The sequence below is a fragment of the Sturnus vulgaris genome, chromosome 2, assembly GCF_052056855.1.
Source record: "Sturnus vulgaris isolate bStuVul1 chromosome 2, bStuVul1.hap1, whole genome shotgun sequence".
In the NCBI taxonomy this organism is placed as follows: domain Eukaryota; kingdom Metazoa; phylum Chordata; class Aves; order Passeriformes; family Sturnidae; genus Sturnus; species Sturnus vulgaris.
This window is the reverse complement of record NC_142244.1, coordinates 33,114,436-33,128,568: the sequence shown is the minus strand read 5'-3', so window position 1 is coordinate 33,128,568 and position 14,133 is coordinate 33,114,436. Positions and strand designations below refer to the sequence as shown.

At 37.4% G+C, this 14,133-nt stretch overlaps 1 protein-coding gene across 2 annotated transcripts in view; it reads left to right on the top strand.

Moving 5' to 3' along the window:
• TULP3 (TUB like protein 3) overlaps nt 1-14,133 on the top strand; it is a 32,427-nt gene that overhangs the window by 2,226 nt on the left and 16,068 nt on the right. For both annotated transcript variants that reach the window (XM_014891535.2, XM_014891536.2), the window contains exon 2: nt 11,066-11,117. In XM_014891535.2, coding sequence (XP_014747021.2) covers nt 11,066-11,117 — 52 coding nt within the window. The remainder of the gene's footprint in view (nt 1-11,065; nt 11,118-14,133) is intronic.

Below are 14,133 nucleotides of genomic sequence, written 5' to 3'. Positions count from 1 at the left end.
AGATATGCTTCAGCTTCTGACTTGCAGATGTCATGTACAAGGAACATAATTTTCAAGGGGCAATAATCTTGACTGAGTCTACAGAGGCTACAAAACTGGATGTCAGCTACAGCAGTCCTGCCCTCATTTGGATGCTTCCTTTGGGTCCAGACATGCATCAGTTAGTGGCTTTCAGTTTGTGAACTCAGGAACTCTGGGCTACTTTCTCAGTGCCTCCCAATGTTAATGAAAATCAGCCTGTTGCCAATTAGCTCAGTTTTCAAAATAGTAAGAGCCCACGGATTAAGAGAAGTTGAAAACTTCAAAAGTTGTACTGTTGTTCAGCCAAAAGTCCTTTCCACGTTTTAAAAACTTGAGTGCGGTTGAGATTGTCAGGAATCTCCATGCCTGCTGGGCTTGAGTATTTTGTATAAATACACCATAATTATGATTTTGAGGAGAAAAAAGTCTAAATGCTTTGCTAATTATTTTAGCTATACTTGTAAACCAGAGAAGTTTAAATTTCCTTTTAAAAGCCTCTCAGCATCTCTGTTAGTCCTTGAGTATTTTTATTTAGCCACCAGTGACCTTCACAAAATTAACAAGCAATGTTTGTTAAATTCCAGGACTTACAATTCTGCAAATCTTATCGTTAGATGAACGAGAATTGGCTTTATATCCGGTTTGCTTCACCCCATTCAGCTCTAAACATTATAATGAAGAAATCTGTCCAAAGCGAGATAAACCTGTAAATATTTTATGAGTGTGGTTGGTATATACTCCTTGGAGTACAGATTCAACCGAAAAGGAAACCTTTTGCAATTTGATGCAGCATCTGTTAATATGAACGAAGGAGTTACTTCACTTCTTGTGATGTAGACAGCAGTGGCAAGAGAGAAGAGGCAACACGTGTGACTAAAATTTCCAAATACAATTTGAGATTCACTGGGCAACAGCAGTTACAAAGAGCTGTCCTATAGTTGAACCTTGTTTGAATTATCTCTTTAGTTTCTAGTTAGTTCTTTTCCCATCTCTTATCACCTAGAATTTAGGTTACTGGTGACCTTTTTTTTTTTTTTTTTTTTTTTTTTTTTTAGAGAGAGCCATTACTTTTCTGGTTTTTTGGGGTTTTCTTTTTTTGCTTCTTTTTTTAAAAAAAATCACTGTTGGTGTGGCATTTGTAGGAGGGACAAACGCACTGACTTAACATAATTATGACTTTGTATGTGTGAAAACTTTCTGCAACCGGACTTGCACTGGGATAGCTCCAGACTCTTGTTTTGTTGCTGAGTCACAGCTGAGTGATCTCCAAACTAAAACTGTTGTAATTGGGTCATGGGATGAATTCTCTTCTAAGTGGATTTGCTGATATGCCTGGAGATGTTGCCTTAGACTACTGCAAGAACATTTATGCCAACTCTTAGTGCTCTTTAAAACATACTCTGTGGGATGTTTGAACTCTTGACTGCCTGTGTTCTTACTTTGGAGTTTGGGTGCTTCTACATTCCTTTCTGACTTTGCATTCTTATGTGATATCTGAGGGGAAAAAAAGAACAAGAACTAAAATCTAGCAGTGATATCTTGCCGAGTCATCTAGTTTGAAATCGAAATGAAATTTTGCTGTTTCTCTCTCTTTAATGGCTTTCCCTTTCAACTTTTCTAAAATAAAAACAAAAAAGCCAGGACTGGGAACAAAGGTCTACAATCAATTCTAGAGTGTCAGTTGAGAAAATTTCATGTTCCTTTCCCTATTTTTAGTTTAAAATACTATTGGGCAAGTGCAATTCGGCTTGTCGAGTGTGATGCTCTTGTTTTCAGAGAACTTTGACTTTTGTTACCTGGTCTGGCTTAAGCATAGCATGTGCTATTTAACTGCTGCCTTTGTTGCTAGGAGAGAATAATGGCTGCTCTCTATTTCACTGGCTTCCTGCTGTAATGAGGTACAACGTCAACAAAAGTGACAGGCGAGGTTTAATATTTCACAAACAGAAGATCACAGGAGACAGAATTCCAGCCTGCTGGGGATCCTGCTCTTTCCTTGGGCAGAGGTGTTTCTGTAGGTGAAATGACCATGGTGATTTGAAGCATGTAGTTGAGAGGACATTAAATAGAACAGTGAAGTTCTGCTTATAGAATAAATTTCTTTTCCCTAGCAGAACCCTAAGTTTCATTAGGTTCAACCGAATAAACCTGAAGCATAGTGCTCTGTAGCCGTAATAGTGGTTAGGAGCTGAAAATTCCTGAGTCATGGAGTCACCGACTGTGAACACTTGAAGGAATATGCCTGACAGGAGGTTCTTTGTCTCCCTTTTCTTGAAATAATTATAATAAAAAACCTGTTAAAACCCTTTGTTTGGCTACACACTTAAAATATAACTTTATATATAAGTGCATATTCTTATGATTCCATTCCTCTGTGCCACCCTCCCATCATTGATGATGGCTTTGATGGTTAATGACTTGTGCGGATTTCTGGCTTCTCTTGGCCTTACTTCCAGAAGAAGTATACTCCTTTTGCTTTAGATTTGCAGAAATGAATTTATTTGAGACTTCTGGCCAAGGAAAACAGCAATCTCATTTCTCTTCTCCCAGTATAGTATAGCAGAGAATGACACAGGCTTTTGTTTGCACTCTTCTTTTTAGTCCAAATAGAAGTCATACTTCTGTCCAGAGAGTGCCGATTTGTTTTCCTTGCTCTGTTCCCTTGTTCCAAGTAAAAGGAGCTAATCTTTGGTACTTCATAAGTAACTTTTTGAATGGTGTGTAAAACACTAAGCAATACAGTAGTCAAAATGGTTCTGACCTCAATATGTAACCTTTTCATGATGCTTTCATTTCTGTTGCATTTTCTTGCAACAGCCTGTATTTTTTATTATCCCCAAGTGCTCTCACACTTGGGATCTTAACTTGTGATCTCTAGAACCCAACCAGACAGAATCACAGAGGCTGGAAGGAGCTTCTTGAGATGATCTGGAGCAACCCTGCTGCTTAAGCAGGGTTGGCTGGAGCAGACTGCACAGGATGATGCCCAGTTGGGTTTTGAATATCTCAGAGATGGAGACTCTACAATCTTCCTGAGCAACGTGCTCCTGTATTTGACCACTTTCTTTTGGAATTTTTTTCTTGATGTTGGGTAGAATTTAATGTGCTTTAGTTTATGTCTATCACCTCTTGTCCTGTCAGCAGGCACTGCTGGCTTTATTTGCTTTGCACCCTTCCATCAGGTATTTATACACATGGATAAGTTACCTCCTGAGTCTTCACTTCTCCAGGCCCAGTTCTCTCAGCGTCACCTCATGATGCTCTGGTCCCTTAAGCACTTTTGTGGCCCTTTGCTGGTTTTGTTCAATGAGTCCATCTCTTTCTTGCTCCCAGAAGCCCAGAACTGGATTCAGCACCTCGTGTGTGGCTTCACCAGCAGAGGAGTGGTGTCACTCCCTCAACCTACTGGCAGTGCTTTCCCTAATGCAACCCAGGATGCTGTTGGCCACCTTTGCCTTTAGACCGTGAATTGCTGGCTCGTGATAAAACTTGTTGTCCACCAAAACAGTATGAATCAATTTCTGAAAAATTAATCTCAACTAACGGCATATGCTTCATTTTTTTGTTTAATCATAATTCAGCTTTTCTCCTATGGACCTTTCATTTCTCAATACTCTATTACTTTACTAGCAGGTTCCTTTTAATCCCCCTGAACATTAATTCTTCCTTACTAGAGGTGTGTTTGTGTGTAATAGTGCAGAGAATATCCCACTGCACTTCTGAGATACCATTTTGAAACTGAAGGCAGGTGTGATCTTTGATCATTTTACTTTGCCTGCACAGTTTGATTTTACCTTGCAAAATCACTGGAATAAGTACTGTAAAGAAAGTAGAAGCTTGTGTCTCCTGTACTGATAAATCCTTTTTTCTCCATTGATTTGGCTGTGGTCAGTCAGTACTAAACTACATCATTATTTACCTAGTTACGTTTGACATGTGAACAGTCACCCCAAAATGGATGCAAGTATGGAAAATGTAGTGCTGCAAGGATAGGCTTGCATTAAATTCACTCCTTTCGTGGATTTAGCCAAGAAAAATAATTATTAACCTGTTAATGTTTTACAGCAAATAATGTTTGTAGCATGTGCTTCTCAGATTACTTTTTGCTTGAATTCCTTTCTTCAGCACAGTATTCCTGTTGCTATGAGTTGTTGGGGCAGCTGTTTTTCCACTATAAGATGAAACATATACATGCACATAAAGAATATACATAAATTCTTCATAGCACCAGCCTTTTCAGGGTGGGTTGTTTGGTTTTTTTGAGGGGGGTAGGTGGCAGGGAAGGGCAGATGGTGGGGGTTTTGATTTGGGTATTTTTGACATGCTTCTGGTCTGTGTGGCTTTTAAGAAAAACACTTGATAATTTCACATTAAAATTCCATTTTTAAGCCTTTAGGTAGGTAGAAGCAGAAGTTTTAAAAGACTAGCTTGTCGTTTTATTTCTTTAGGATCTTTTTAAAGTTGTAAATTGATCTTCAAGTTGTAGATTGTTCAAATAGTTGGTACAAGTTATTGGCAGGAGTATGTAGTTGATTCAGGTGTATTTTGAAATTAAATAGGACATGCAGATCTCAGTGCCTGTCTCTAGTTGCTCCCTCAGTCCACACTGGTCTGGCAGTTGAGTTTATTGTTCTTATTGGTTCATTTTATACTTAGTTTCAAGTATTCTGAGATAAATGTTATTTAATCTGTGTTATGTGGGATATAATTTCTATACTAACGCTAATACAAGACAGTATTTTATTCACTCATTCAGAATTGCTTCCAAAACTAGGTGTTCATTCTTCCCATGTCATTGTTCACATAATATGTTCAGTAGGTGAAAAACTTTGCAAACAAATTTTGTGAACCTTTCTCAAAACAGTGTTCTACTGGCATTAGTATTTTTGGGGTGTAGAGGGATCAAGGATCAAACTGATTTCACTGATTTCTGTAAAAAAAGGAAGATGCACTAAAACTTGCCCGTATTGAAGTATCACCTGCTTAAAAATAATTTAATGAAATGTCAATGCAAATTCAGCTGTGTCACTTAGAAATAGGTGTGGCATTTTATGACTGACTGGCAGATCAGTTTACTTTGGAAGACTTACTGTTAATTAATTAAGAAGGAAAGAATATCCTGTATTTGCCAAAAAACCCCACTCTTCTGCCTTGGGGAACACAGAAAATTTGGTAAACTTCACTCCTATGGGTAGTATGCTATGTGTTTTCCCAAAAATGTGCAATTACAGCTGTGTAAGGACTCTACCCTTTTGTGCATTGGAAGGTGCATTACAAATAAATTTTGTTCCTCAACCAGTTTCCAGAGATAGTATTGGAATTTTTGTTTGGAATGTATCTTTTGAAAAATGGGAATCCTTCTTCAACTGATGTTTTTTCTACAGCTTCTGTTTTCTTTCATAGCTGTAGTTCAGACAAGAATAATCCCCAGGAAAGTTTATTGGAGGGTTAAGAGCAGAAACACTTTCACACCAACTGACTCAACATTTCTTATTGAAGTTGCTTTTATATCCGCTTCTACAGCTCAAAATAAAAATCTGGTGGATGAAGATGTGGGCCACAAGCCACACTCTTCTCATCCCCTGATTTTTAAGGTCTGGGAGTATTGCTGAGAGACATAACTGCTGCTATCACATTAATAAACCGTCCTGAAAGGAAAACGCAATTACATGAGCTTTGTAAGACTCCTGATGTAAGCAGTCCTCTGTAGAGTGAGAAATAGAGCATAAGATATTGGGAAAGTGGGAAGATTTGTGAACCAAAATGGTGTTACTGTGCCTTGGAGCTCCTTTAAAAGAAGTAGAGCAATGGAAACAACTGAAAATTTAAGGATCTTGATTATTAACATATGGGTTCATATTTCCACTAGTGTCTAAAGATTGTTTCTATTAAAAGGATTTCTGTGTCAGACTGGTACGAAAGTATCAAACTTGTTTTAACAAGCTACAGTAAGCTCAAGATCCAGTTCACTTTAAAATTATCTGGAAGTTTCTGCTGGACACTTTCCCTGAATCTCTCTGCCAAACTATAGGCTATCTGAAACTTTAATACCTTCCTTAGAGCTATGGACAAACAGGTAATAATAATTCCTCCGTTTTTCTCACCAAGAATTGAGTCCATATACAGTGCTGATACGTGCTATAAAGATACAAAGCCAAAATAAGCTGTCTTCCTGCTCTTGGATCAGATTTTCATTTAAGGTTGAAGTGAGGTCTGCTTCTGTCAGCTAGTCTGACCTTCGTCCTAAAAGAGGCAGCCAAGCTTGCTTTTTCTTTACCAAACCTTTAACTACTTGAATTGCAGGATAGATTTAGCTAACTGGGAAACCTTTAAATCTGTAAGACTTTGTTACATTGTTTAGGAGGAGAAACTGAGTATAGTATTTCTTTAGTGGAATATGAAGAATGTACATTTTGTTGAATGCAGGGAAAACTATCATGGGTGTTTTTCTTTAACATATTTCAAATCTGTCTTTCCAGTAAGTTCTCAGTCTTGTAGAACATTTTGTCTCTACAGGCTGCTCTTTCCTGTTGCTTTTCTTTCTTTCTCTGCTTATTGCCTCTCATTCATAACTGCAGCCAGTCAATTCCTTTCAAAACTAGTCCATGATCCATGATAAAGACAACCTCCTTTTTTTCTTTTTGCCTCCTTTTACCTTCAACAGTCAGTATATAAAGGGGATTTAATTGAAATAACTTGAAAGAAGAATGCTTAGCTCTCTCATTTCAGGTGTGGTTATCCTAGATAGGAGGTAAACCATAGCCTTAGTCTACAACAGCCACTTTTAACATAATAATATTCAAGCTTGATTAAAACCTGTTGTGTTCTGCTGAAAATCCACAGCTCCATGAGTTATCCTAATGGTTAATTAGTCACAGTGTTAAATTAAAAATTTATTTGCAATCTGAATTAGTTTAGCTTCAGTTATTTATCTCTGGATTTTTTCTTCTCTCTCATCCATGTCATGTGTAGCCTCAAATCCATGGAATACAGTGGAGAGTGTATTGATTTTCTCTTGAATAAACTGTAGGATCTTGCTAAGAGGTGCACTTTCCAGTCCTTGGTCAATTTGTTCAACTTTCTGCTGAGCTCTCTTCAATTCTTGAGTCCTTTCTCTTATGTGGACCTTGAATGGAATGAACATTTTCAGGCTGGTGGATTGCTTTTATTTTCTACATTCTGCTTTAATATCAGGGTTTTTCATTGTTCTTAGAGTTGGATTACACTGTAAGTTTGTGTTTGGCTGATGCAATGGTAATTACTGCCAAGTGCTTAGAACATAAGTATTTTGTTTGTTGGTTTGGTTTTTTTTTTCCCCATGTACAGCATTCTTAGGAACACAGACAAGCTGCAATGAAAACAAGAGTGTTACCTCTGCCTATTCATAGTTTGTAATGCCAAAATTTCAGTGTTGTTGAAAAATATGTCCATTCTGAAAGAACTGTCAATAGACATAGCATGCCTTTTTTACAGAAAAGAAAATAAACCACACAAAAAGGAAGCTTCAGTTGCATATATGAATATCTGTTAAATAATTTGTGAGTTATGCCTTCATTGTGATTGTTTGGTATTCTGAAAACAGCTAGGAAAAACCAAATACATTTATAATAAGTTTGCATATTCCTATTGCAACACTTTAATTTCTGATTATGAAATGAAAACCAGGCTGATTCTGATTTCAGTAGGAATTTGAGATGCTACCAGTTAAAAATAAAACTTCTTGCCCCATGTTCCTCTGTGTCAATTCTATGAACCCCTTTGCATCTTGCCATCTTCTTCCATGTTTTATTAACTATTATTTAAGTTGCCTTCCCATTCTTATTCTGTATTCTGCACTATCAGTACTCTTTCCTTGTATGTTCTGTTCTGGGTAATCATTCCTTTGTCTGTGGCATGTGCCTCTTACCTGTCATGCAGCTTAAGTAGGATTGCAGGTGGATTCTGGTAAATGCAGCAGCTGTGTCTGTGGGCACAGTCTTGTTTAGGCTGCTGTGCAGTGGTTGGGGAGAGGACATTGATACAGATTTCTTGAAAACTTTCAGTTCTTATTTTATCAAGGGTTAATGGGCTACTGGTTTGGTGGTTGGGATTTTTTTCCCCTGTTTTTAACTGTGGTGTTGTAGCTGTGGAAATTCTGCTTATTTTTCCCCTTCCTGATGGATATTTATTTAATTATTCTTATTGCACATAAACCCTTCAAACAGAAATGCAAACCAAAGAGCACAGTGGTTTGGTGTGGGCATGTCCAGAGAGCACTGATCTGTGTTGTCAGTCCAGCTGAAGGAGGATTCCTGTTTGAAGCCCACAGCTGGATTAGCACATCACTTACATTCCTTAGTGGTGAGCTGTGGGAGTGACTCTGGCACAGCGTTTTCCTGTTAAAGTTTGTAATAACACCAGCGCTGCTGTGGGGGGTAGAAAAAGGCTTGAAGTGTGGGAATCTCTTTTTTGACTGGATATGATGTTATACTTTTGTAATGATGAGTTCTGGAAGAAAGGTTGCAGTAAATAAAAGTGTTAAAGGGGTATTTTAAAGCTAATATTTATAGTGCTACATTGCTCATGACTTATTTTACTGCTTGTTTGAATCCTTGCACTTTAAAATGGAAAGCATTGATGGTTGCTTTCTTTTTGTTCTGCCTGCTACTCAGCAATTTTCGTCTGTTTAAAAGTAAATTGTAAGAGAGAACACTTCTTTATCTTTTTGCTTTATCAAGCTCTGTGACCTGTTAGAATTTTTAAGTTCAAGCATCAGTTAAGTGGCCAGAGTTGAGGCACAGTGTAGTCTATGTTGTGCTCCTGTGACATAATATAACTTTTTTTCAGTCTGGGTAGAAAATAATTGAACATACAAAGTAAATAATTTTCACTGAAGATTTCTACAAGGCATGTGTGCGAGTCCTACTTTTTCAGCACTTTGTCATCTTCCAGGTGGAAGGGAAACCTTATAAACTTATTTCCTACAGTGGTTGTGTTTATTTCTTCTGATTTTATAAAAAAGAGATTCAAATTGTTTGGGGATACATTTTCTGCTAGGAAAAGCAACAAAACCACAAATAGCAGCTTGAATCTACACAGGACACCTTCGTGTTCATCAGAACATGTCTGTAAGTCTGCTGTTGACCACAAGCATGTAGATAGCTTTATAACAAACTCTCGACTGCAGTTAACAAATGTAATCAATTTCTTAAGTCAGTAGGTGTACGAGAAGAAAAGGACTATTCCTTCTCCCCCCCCTTTTTTTTTTTTTGTTTCATTTTGGTTTTTGTTATGACTGTTTTAAGTGGAACTTTCAGTTGTTTTTCAGACTTTGCTAAAGATGGCCTTTTCCATCATCTATGCTATAAATAATAAGCATATTATATTTTTATATATAATGTGTGTAAAAATAATAAACACCTTTTATGCTGAAGTTTTGTGTGACAACTGTTGTATATTGTGCTGCACTCAGTAGATGTGCTTCTGCTTGTTTCTTTCTTAAGTTGTGGTTGTTTACAAGTGAAGGTGACTGTACTACTGCAATCGTTGCTTTGGGGATACACAGAAGCCGTCCATTCCTCTTCAAGAAAGACACTGATTTTTCCAGGCCCTCCATTCCCTTAGAATCTAAGACACTGTATTACAGGTCCATGTGAGGGGTAACATTAGTTTTTAGAAACAAGATGTTTTCAAGGTGTTAGACCTCTTGTGTGACACTTCAAATGCATCAGAAAAAAAGAAGTCTAGAAATAAGGAAACTGTGGAGTAAAAAAGCAATGGCAGTCTTAACTTGCTTTAAAATACTACTGCTTGGACAATTAGTATCAATTCTGGACTATACAAGTTGTTATATATAATATGTGTACAGAACTCTTTGTGTGCATATTTCAACCTTCCTGAGCAACATCTGTGCTTACTGGTGTAGTTTGTCCTTAAGGACCTCTGATCTGTCATCTACTTACCTGAAGTTGAGTCAAATGTAGGTTTGTTAGGGGTTAAGGGGACTCTGAGATTTCTCTCCTTAGCTCTGTGTGCTGTAATCCAATTTCCATGGCATGTGTTTTGCACAAACCCCGGCTCTGCTCTCTCTCTCTCTCTCCATCTCTGGTTTTCCTTGTTAGGGTTATATGCAGCACTGCGTGCCAGCTGGTGATTTCACATCATTGGACATTTATGGATACCTAGACCAGACAGAGAATTTCCTGTTTAAATTGAAATTGTGGCTTGCCCTGCTTTTCTGCATTCTATTAATAAAATATATAAAGTTTGTCTATTTCCTACATTAAGTATCTTCTTCCTGATGCTTTCTCACTTCCAAAGAGGTCTTTGTCAAAGGTATGTTGAAGGAAAGAGCAGAACTGTGGTCAGCAGAATATGTGCTTAATAGCCATTTAACATTTCCCCTTTGTGGGGTTAACTCCTCTAAATTGCATTTTATGGAATGATTCATTATCATACAAAAGGAAATGGGAAGTCTATATGGAACACAACTTGGAACAAAAAATTAAAGTTCTTATAAAAGTTATCTATTAAATACTGAAATAGGGAAATATTTTTTTTTTATTTAGGAATTAATGTCAGATGTTGCAAACACAGATTCTCTCAGGTATTAACAGTTCTGGAACATCTAGCAGGAATAGAAAATGATGTAGTTTTGACCCAAAGACAAAACTGAGTTAATTTGGAATCAGATATCCTATGAAGGAGCAGGGATTTTACTGAATCGATCTGAACTGTGCTAAGCCTTCAGGTGTAACTGTTTCCTATGCCCACCTCAACAGAGGTTTGTAATCCAGCTACCAGTAATGAAGCCTTTGGTGACTTCAAAATCTTTTCAGAATGGTTTAGTGAGGGGACTAAACCAGAGTTCAGTCTTATTTATGAAAGAATATGATGTTTTATTTTTAATACTGTGTGTCTTGGTCTTCATGTGAGATGGAAGTAATGTCTAACAGTCATTTTTAAGTCTTGATTATGAAGTTGTTGTCTGAGAATATCCTATGTTCCTGTAATGCAAACTGTTTAATAGCAAGAATTTATTTATTTATTTATTTTGCTTTTGCAGCATCTTTGAGGATGAAAGCATGAAACTGCGACAGATGAAACTACAGAATCAGGTAAATGATAGTACTGATGCTGGTAAAAATAAGTATTGGAAATCAAACAGCCCTCTAGAGACTTGAGAAATGGGGGGGTGAAGCACTAAAAATGGTTGGTCTTACCATGGTTTTCATTAATTCAAGTCAACCTTGCCATGGCTTGTATACTTGGTGTGTTTGATAAATTTATTTTTCATGTGTTTTCTTATTTCATTGGGATTGAGCTACTAGAGAGCAGGAATAAATCAAAAGATGGGAAGACTGTAGGGTATTATCCCAAAGGAAATATTTTCAATGACCTATAGAATGATCTCTTTAACACTGCTGTTGAGAAGGATTTCCAGCCTCTTCTGACCTTTCCTTGTTTCCTACAATGAAAAGTTTTACAGCCAAGCATGGGTCAATTATTAGGCTATAGATCTCCATTTTTGAAGTGCTCTTTGCCGGATGCTTGCATTACCATATTCTTCAAAGCAATGAAGTATCCATCCTTAATATTCTTTCTCTGTGAAATTTCAAATACTTATAAATAGATTAGAAGATATGAGACTTATAATTCTCTAGCTAGCCATTTCACATGGACCACAGATCACTGTCTTGCATTAAACTCATCTTGTTCGCATTGAAGTATGGTTTTTAGGAAGGCACTTTCTCAGCTGAGGATATTTAAGTCCAGACACAACAGTCTTCAGGGAACTGTTGCAGTGGGTAATAATCCTCTTTACCAGAACCTTGTCATTATTTGTAGTCTGAGTTTGCTAGGCTTTGAATTCCAGCACTGAATTTATTACCAACTTTATCTGGGTCTATATAGGCATTTATCTAAAGCACTTCAGAGTCAAGAGATATTTGGTCATGTTTGTGGAAGCTACAGTAGTTTTTTATCTGTAGGCTATGAAGTGACACTTGTTTAAAAAGAAACAAACAATTGATTTAAAAATAGAATTAATTCAAATAGTCTATAAAAGAGCATTTAGTGTCAAATGCCATTTGGTAAGAAGTTCCAAAACTAAGGATGGTCTGACTGCTTGGTGATAAACCTCAGGGTCTGTTTTAGAACTGGTCTTGGGTCATAAGCTGGTAATAATCACTGTCTCCTAGTGCTGGGTACTGTGATCTGTGTTTGCTTAGTTTCATGGGGATGCATGGCTATTCCTCCAAAATAAAACTGCTGGGCTGGGTGGAATTCCCTCGGAGCAGCTGTCAGTTGCATCATGAAGAGGCCAGTTTAAATAATTCATTCCCTTTCACAAATTTGTTTCCATCTTTCCTGGATTTGGTTGAGATTGTAATCATCTGCCAAGAAAAAAGCTAAAAAGTTTAATTAAATATATTTTAACACCCTGCCCTTTGCAAATGAGAATTGTTGAGAAGTGCTAACAGTCTCTAATTTAGGATTTTAGAATTAGGTTTGAATATTAAAGTCTACTTTTACATAAATAGTACTATGACTTCTGAATTAACAAAGGTCAATAGGAGATCACCAAATATGATGGACTTGCTGCTGGTTGTAACTGATGCCTTGCTTGATTAATTTGCCATAAACAATTATAGGAATTGGAATTTTAAAAATGTAAAATGTTTTAATCCAGCAGGATCATATATAGAATCTCTGGTCATACAGAGAATCTGGAATAAGCCATAGCAGAGACGTGCCTGTCCATTCATCTTTATGATGGGTTTGGAAACCCTATAATTGCAGTAAAATATTATTTATAATAGGGCATGACATGAAGTTCCATCTATAGACCGACTCTGCCTGCCAGGATGCTTTTTTTCTCCTGGACTACTGCCTTTTCCTTGAGGCAAGAGCGTGTGGTTGCTCAGGCAGTGCTTATTTCCTCATTAGTAGAATATTTTTGAGTCTTGTGAGGCGTTTGCCTCTCCAAGTGCAATGCTGCCATCTCCCTGTGCAGAGGGAGCACGAAACCTGGCGTGTTTCTGAGCACTCCTGGTGCGATGCGTTACTCTTGACTGGAGCTTCACTGATGCCACCGTCACTGCCATCGTCACTGCTGCCCCAGCGTGAGCTACAGGGCAGCCAGCAGAGGAGAGGATGTTCCCTAGCTAGGATCCATCTGCATGGCCTGCTAGGCTTAGGACTGTACCAACTAACAAGTAGTATAGGATTACATCTTCAAGGCTGGAGTGCTTGGAACTTCCCTGTATATCACCTTCCTGTCATCACAGCTGGAGAAAGAATACTAAACTAGTTGTCTTAATAGTACACTAGATATTCTCATGTGACTTCTTGAAAGCTCATTTGAACAGCAGTTGGTGGTTTGTGATTCTCTAGTCGTCCTATATTCTGATGTTATGGTTTTCTGAGGTGTTTCTGGAAGTATTTAATGCATGGAGTGCACAAAATCCCAGAGAAATCATGGTAATTACTATCTGTTATTTATTTAATGGGTTGTGTGTTCTGGTGTCCTGATTATGAACTATCTACATTTTATGTAGTAGTAACATATGAATTTTTACTGTAACACTGAACTGGAGGAAAAGCCTAATTAGTAGACCGAAAGAAACAAAATACACGTTTCCTTTTTCTACTTCCTTAGTGGAATACGGCTGGGAATACATGGTACTGAAGGGCAGGCTGCTCTGCCACCGTATGGAGAGAAAATGAACTACTGTTTGCTGTCCTGACAGTGGGCTTGCACTTATTTTTTCCATCTCAGTACACAAAGTAGTAAAGAGAAGCCCTTAAGAAAAGTTAAAGTTACTATCAAGTTTTGTCACTTTGATTGTCCTGTGGTTCTTGCAAGAAAGGAAGATCAGTCACATCTACCAGCAGTAAACTGTTTTAATATAAGCTGATCTTATTGGATTGGTGAGTCCTAGATACCATTTGATGTAAGTGTGTAAGAATAATAATTAAAATTTAGACTGGTGACCAGTGAAATGTTTAAAAAAGCTTATGTAATAGAATAATCCACTAAATAACTCTTGAAATTACTATATCCTGTGTTGATCCCAAATTCAATTTTGCATTCTAACAGTAGCTCTGTATATTCTTATTTTCTTACTGTCT